Below are 6654 nucleotides of genomic sequence, written 5' to 3'. Positions count from 1 at the left end.
TCCCTCGTGTGTGTCTTGAGCTCATAGATTCAACTACCGGTAACCTTTCCTGACTTTTGTGAAAATGGCTCAAGGAACTACTACTTTGGATCTATGCTTCTGAACTATTTCTCTTGACAATCGCATTCAGCCGGGTCGTGTGGTGGTGCTTGAAAAGCGAGGAATAGAAATACTGTTGTAGATTCACCCTCTTCAAGAGAAATTTACTCTCCACAACTTTAATCTCTGTGGGTCACGTTTTTGCAAGCGGAGAAGTTGAAAACAAGTTGCTTTGTCCTCTAAATCTGCCATTTGTTAACCATAGAAACCCTACAGTGTCATGCATTTCTACATTCCTAATGAAAGGGAAATAGTCCGAAACAGAAATGTTTGAAAATGTGTTTATTTTCTTACTTTCAAAATGTTATAAAAATCATTAATGTCTTGATTCAAGATTGATGGAGGCAGAGGTGGTGATTTTCTACAGGGAAAAAGATGACTCATTTATCAAGGGGAATGGAAAATCCCAGGGAGGGATATTGGTAAAAAATTGCTGTGTTTCAAACATTCAAATGCTATGAAGTCTATTTTCAAATACTGTGCAAGCTACAAGTATATTGTTCACAACTCCATACTATATTGGCAATTGGATTCCCATAAATGTGTCATTACTACTAACATCCTCCAGACATGGCCTGCTTACTGAATACTGTAGGCCTGGCTTTGTTTAAAAAGCTTGGCAGCAGCAAAGAGACGATTCTCGTAAATCCCTAGAAGTTAACGACAATAATGCTTGCTAATGGGACACGTTAGCAGATTAACCCCTATAGCCCCAGGGAGAGGGGAGTGCAATACTGGTCTACTTTGGAGACTGGCGTCTCTGCCGACAAACACACAGCCTGGTTTGCTTACATCCCTCCCTGATATACTGTATATCGGTCATCTAATTTCAATAATTTTCTCACAATCTGGAAAGAAACAGGTGCTGGCTAAAAGAGCAATACTACCATTAAATCTACTACCATGGTATATATCATGGTTTCTAAAAGTCCCCACCCAGCTCTTTTAGCTGCCCAGTGCATTTTAAAGGCATAAATACAGAAGGATAAACAAAAACATTAGTGATCTTGAAAAGCAAATTAAAGTCCCAGGCAATCGCCCAGGTGTTGATGTGCCATAAAGCTGCATATTCAGACAGGAAGAATGAGATTTAAAGTGTCCTCCTTGGTTGCTTGGCATTGAGTTAATGCTGTTTTAATGCTTGCCATGGATTGATACACAAGCAGCACAGCCACAAAACGCTAACAGAAAGAGAGAAGCTAACGGACCCTTCTTCAATCTAGGCATCTAGATTCTCAAGTCATCCACCAAGATGCGATTTGTTTGCTAAAATCTCAGACTTAATGAGTTAAAAAATGTCCAGCATTTTATACAAAAATATGTACTTTGCTGCACTTTCCCATGCTGTACTTTTCTAATGTGAACCTAGCATTTTCTGCAGGTAGCAGATTCCATTTGTTCATCTTGAATAAGACATTTTGTAAAAATGAATAAAATAATACATTTATAATTACTCAAGTAATTCCATATCTTCCCCAAAGATCATGTCAGCCTTTGAGATTAAAAAAAAGCCTTTCGTGAACGAACACTCACATTTGACTAGCTTTGACTCTGACTACTTTGAGGAGAAATGTACTTACTACGACTGATATGTGGTTGTCCTACCTAGCTATCTTAAGATGAATGCATTAACTGTAATTATCTGGATTTCTGCATAAATTGGTCATACAATTTGATCTGATTTTCATCTAAGTCACAACAACAGACAAATACAGTCTGCTTAAACTAATAACTCACAAATTATTGTATTTTTCTTGTCTATATTGAATACATAATTTAAACATTCACAGTGTAGGTTGGAAAAAAGTATGTGAACCCCTAGGTTAATGACTTCTCCAAAAGCTCATTGGAGTCAGGAGTCAGCTAACCTGAGGTACAATCATTGAGACTGGATTAGAGATGTTAGAGCTGCCCTGCCTTATAAATAAACTCACCATATTTGAGTTTGCTATTCACAAGAAGCATGGCCTAATGTGAACCATGTCTCGAACAAAAGAGATCTCAGAAGACCCAAGATTAAGAATTGTTGACTTGCATAAAGCTGGAAAGGGTTACTTAAGTATCAAAAAAAGCCTTGATGTTCATCAGTCCAAGGTAAGACAAATTGTCTATAAATGGAGAAAGTTCAGCACTGTTGCTACTCTCCCTAGGAGTTGCCGTCCTGCAAAGATGACTGCAAGAGCACAGCGCAGAATGCTCAATGAGGTTAAGAAGAATCCTAGAGTGTGAGCTAAAGACTTAAAGAAATCGCTGGGACATGCTAACATCTCTTTTGACAAGTCTACTATGCGTAAAACACTAAACAAGAATGGTGTTGATGGGAAGATATCACAGAAGAAGCCACTGCTGTCCCAAAATAATATTGCTGCACGTCTGAAGTTCGCAAAAGAGCATATGGATGTTCCACAGCGCTACTGGCAAAATGTTATGAGGACAGATGAAACTAAAGTTCAGTTGTTTGGAAGGAACACAACACTGAGTCGAGAGAAAAAAGGCACAGCACGCCAACATCAAAACCTCATCCCAAATGTAATGTATGGTGGAGGAAGCATATATATATGCCATTTAGCAGACGCTTTTATCCAAAGCGACTTACAGTCATGTGTGCATACATTCTACGTATGGGTGGTCCCGGGAATCGAACCCACTACCCTGGCGTTACAAGTGCCATGCTCTACCAACTGAGCTACAGAAGGACATGAAAATGTATAATTGTTTGTGTGTTGTTAGTTTAAGCAGACTGTTTGTCTATTGTTGTAACTTAGATGAAGATCAGATCAAATTTGATGACCAATTTATGAAGAAGTCCAGCTAATTCCAAAGGGTTCACATACTTTTTCTTGCCACTGTAGCCCGTCGTCCAGCCACGGAAGGTTGGTCAAACACCCCCCATTGAAGGAGGCATCCATCTTGGTTCGTATCCCCTCAAACACCACTGTTGCGGCGCATGTACGCGTGGCCCCGGACAGGGTACATCATCTCAATGAAGGTCAGGGGCCCCACGGTGATGTCGCTGGGGCCCTGCACTTTAAATCCTGACTTCTGGTAGAAAGGGACCAGGAAGTCTTCGCACATGAGCACAGCGCAGCGAACATAGGGCAGGCAGCGCAGGTACTGCAGGTAGCGCCACATCAGGATGGAGCCCTTGCCTTGCTGCCGGAAGGTGCGGTGGACAGCAAGCACATGGAGGTGGACCGTGGAGCCATGGTGCTTGTGGAGCGTGAGAGCGTCCTGAAAAAGGAGGGAGTGAAGGCTGAGTTTTGAGTGCATGAGTACAATGTGAGATCACCCGACTAACCATTTATCATGGTCATGGAGATTTTTTCATGATCAACTCTATTGAGCCCTGAATTGACAGGTTTGTGTGGATGTAAGCTTGGTTTATGTGGATGTAAGCTTGGTTGTGTGGATGTAAGGTTGCTTGCATTCTCTGATTTTGAGATGTTTTATATAAAAACCTTGAAGTCCCCGTACTAAAAAAATAATTGTACGTATCTATTGATAAAATACCACGTTGAAGTACATCCTCAAAGCTTGTCTTTGGATTCATTATAATTCATTATATTGAAGACAATGTCCCACTTATTCAACACATTTTGACTTGGGGCTTACCATGGCTAGTTTCTCCTGGTCCCACAGTGATCCTATGATGAAGGCAACGAGGCGTCCCTCCTCAAACCAGCCCAGAGACAGCTCAGGGCACAGCGTCAGGAAGTGACACACCTCATCCAAGTGGAGCGGACACTCTCCAGACACAGAGATGAAGGCTGAGGAGGTCAGACAGACAACTCAAGTCCATGATCAAGTACACACGTAGTTGTTCAGTCTAATCTCAGTTTGCTTACTTCCAACTAAACTCAGTATAAAAAGAAACGTCCCTTTTTCAGGACCCTGTCTTTCAAAGATAATTCGTAAAAATCCAAATAACTTCACAGATCTTCATTGTAAAGGGTTTAAACACTGTTTCCCATGCTTGTTTAATGAACCATAAACAATTAATGCACATGCACCTGCGGATGATCATTAAATCACTAACAGCTTACAGACGGTGGGCAATTAAGGTCACAGTTATGAAAACGTAGGACACTAAAGAGGCATTTATACTCACTCTGAAAAACACCAAAAGAAAGATGCCCAGGGTCCCTGCTCATCTGTGTGAACGTGCATTAGGCATGCTACAAGGAGGCATGAGGACTGCAGATGTGGCCAGGGAAATAAATGGCATTGTCCGTACTATGAGACGCCTTAGACAGCGTTACAGGGAGACAGCACGGATAGCTGATTGTCCTCGCAGTGGCAGACCGCGTATAACAACACCTGCACAGGATCGGTACATCTGAACATCACACCAGTGGGACAGGTACAGGATGGCAACAACAACTGCCCGAGTTATACGAGGAACACACAATCCCTCCGTCAGTGCTCAGACTGCCCGCAATAGGCTGAGAGAGGTTGGACTGAGGGCTTGTAGGCCTGTTGTAAGGCAGGTCCTCACCAGACATCACCGGCAACAACGTCATCTATGGGCACAAACGCACCGTTGCTGGACCAGACAGGACTGGCAAAAGATGCTCTTCACTGACGAGTCGCGGTTTTGTCTCACCAAGGGTGATGGTATAATTTGCGTTTATTGTCAAACGAATGAGCATTACACCGAGGCCTGTACTCTGGGGCAGGATCGATTTGGAGGTGGAGGGTCCATCATGGTCTGGTGCTATGTGTCACAGCGTCATCGGACTGAGCTTGTTGTCATTGCAGGCAATCTCAACGCTGTGCGTTACAGGGAAGACATCCTCCTCCCTCATGTGGTAACCTTCCTGCAGGATCATCCTGACATGACCAGCCAGCATGACAATGCTAACAGCCATACTGCTCGTTCTGTGTGTGATTTCCTGCAAGACAGGAATGTCAGTGTTCTGCCATGTCCAGCGAAGAGCCCGGATCTCAATCCCATTGAGCACGTCTGGGACCTGTTGGGTCGGAGGGTGAGGACTAGGGCCATTCCCCCCAGAAATGTCCGGGAACTTGCAGGTGCCTTGGTGGAAGAGTAGGGTAACATCTCACAGCAAGAAGTGGCAAATCTGGTGCAGTCCATGAGGAGGAGATGCACTGAAGTACTTAATGCAGCTTGTGGCCACACCAGATACTAACTGTTACTTTTGAATTTGACCCCCCCCCCCTTTGTTCAGGGACACATTATTCCATTTCTGTTAGTCACATGTCATGTTCAGTTTATGTCTCAGTTGTTGAATCTTGTTATGTTCATACAAATATTTACAAAATTTAAGTTTGCTGAAAAGAAACGCAATTGACAGTGAGAGGACGTTTCTTTTTTTGCTGAGTTTCCTTGCTTGGTGACATGAATCCCATCATGACTGACTGTTTGTTTGTCATGAATTTGGTTAGTATCCAAAGATTTATTTCCAAAATATATATTAGCCTAGTCTATAAAAAAATGTAAAGGTAAACTTTAAACGTAAAGCACCTCATCATTAAGTATTCTATATTTGACAAGTCCAATTAATGACAAAGCATTTCAATCAATATACCTTTTTATGTCTAGGTACAAAGTTGTAAAGAAAAACGACCAGTATTGGGGTAAAAACAAGTTCTACATTTTAGTAAGTTAAAAGTTGTTACCCTCTCTTTCGATCTCAAACACGCTGATTGCGTCCTCCGGGCTGAGGCAACGGAACTCGCTGGCCGGGAGTGTGTGGCGACGCCCGTGCCTGGGGGTGATGGGACCCATGGGAGGGCGCGTTAGGAGACTAGATTTCAGGAAAGGCAGGGCACTGACTGTCGACATGGTGTCTGATCGAAGTTCCAAGCTCTTAAATCAAATAGAAATGTTGATATTTCAATATAATTTATACTTGATATTGAATGGCTGCCTGTCTCTTCGATATCTGCTCCACTCAAGTGATCCAAGTGAAGAAGGGTTGTGTGTAAAGTCTGAGGTTAATGTGGTGAGCCGTGTGTATTTTTACCTTTGGCAGTAAGCGCTATTAGTCATAAGCCTACAAGCTGGATGACCAAATTCTGAGAGAATACCTGTCAACAATAAACATATTGACCCGGATTTATTGGGGATATTCGTCACTTGTGTTTGGAATTAGCCTCTTGTAAACATGCAACTAATGGATCGGCTTTTGGCTAAGCCTAGGTATCACCTATTTTCAGTTATTTAATTTATATCTATAAATTACAATTTACATATAGGTCTAACAATTCAGTGTTTGATGGGTACAGTTTTGGTTATCTATACTGAACAAAAATATGAACATGCATGCCGCCATTTCAAAGATTTTACTGAGTTACAGTTTGTATAAGGAAATCAGTAAATTGAAATAAACTCTTTAGGTCCTAATCTGTGGATTTCACATGACTGGGAATACAGATATGCATCTGTTGGTCACAGATCTTATTTTTTTTAAGGTAGGGGCGTGGATCAGTATCTGGTGTGACCACCATGTGCCTCATGCAGCGTGCATGCAGTCTTTTTCATATAGTTGTTCAGGCTATTGATTGTGGCCTATGGAATGTAGTCCCGATCCT

The 6654-nt window shown here is 42.2% G+C and overlaps 1 protein-coding gene across 1 annotated transcript; it reads right to left on the bottom strand.

Moving 5' to 3' along the window:
* Nucleotides 1-2827: 2827 nt before the first annotated feature.
* On the bottom strand, nt 2828-6047 carry aanat1 (arylalkylamine N-acetyltransferase 1). The gene is made up of 3 exons (XM_046331600.1): nt 5740-6047; nt 3712-3866; nt 2828-3330 (listed from the first exon to the last, which is right to left on the bottom strand). The coding sequence occupies exons 1-3, from the start codon at nt 5903-5905 to the stop codon at nt 3025-3027; spliced, it is 627 nt and encodes a 208-aa protein (XP_046187556.1). The 5' UTR covers nt 5906-6047; the 3' UTR covers nt 2828-3024.
* Between the last annotated feature and the right edge of the window lie 607 nt (nt 6048-6654).

This window comes from Oncorhynchus gorbuscha, linkage group LG26, assembly GCF_021184085.1.
Source record: "Oncorhynchus gorbuscha isolate QuinsamMale2020 ecotype Even-year linkage group LG26, OgorEven_v1.0, whole genome shotgun sequence".
Classification (NCBI taxonomy): domain Eukaryota; kingdom Metazoa; phylum Chordata; class Actinopteri; order Salmoniformes; family Salmonidae; genus Oncorhynchus; species Oncorhynchus gorbuscha.
Note: the sequence above shows the minus strand (reverse complement) of the source record. Positions and strands in the feature narration are given on the sequence as shown.

What these genes read in the sequence shown, in the direction of transcription:
- aanat1 (XM_046331600.1), bottom strand. Translation starts at nt 5,905, where the DNA reads ATGTCGACAGTCAGTGCCCTGCCTTTCCTGAAATCTAGTCTCCTAACG. An exon ending in GTTTGAGATCGAAAGAGAGG is followed by an intron (nt 3,867 to 5,739) that starts GTAACAACTTTT and finishes TGACCTCCTCAG; the next exon opens with CCTTCATCTCTGTGTCTGGA. An exon ending in ACCAGGAGAAACTAGCCATG is followed by an intron (nt 3,331 to 3,711) that starts GTAAGCCCCAAG and finishes CTCCTTTTTCAG; the next exon opens with GACGCTCTCACGCTCCACAA.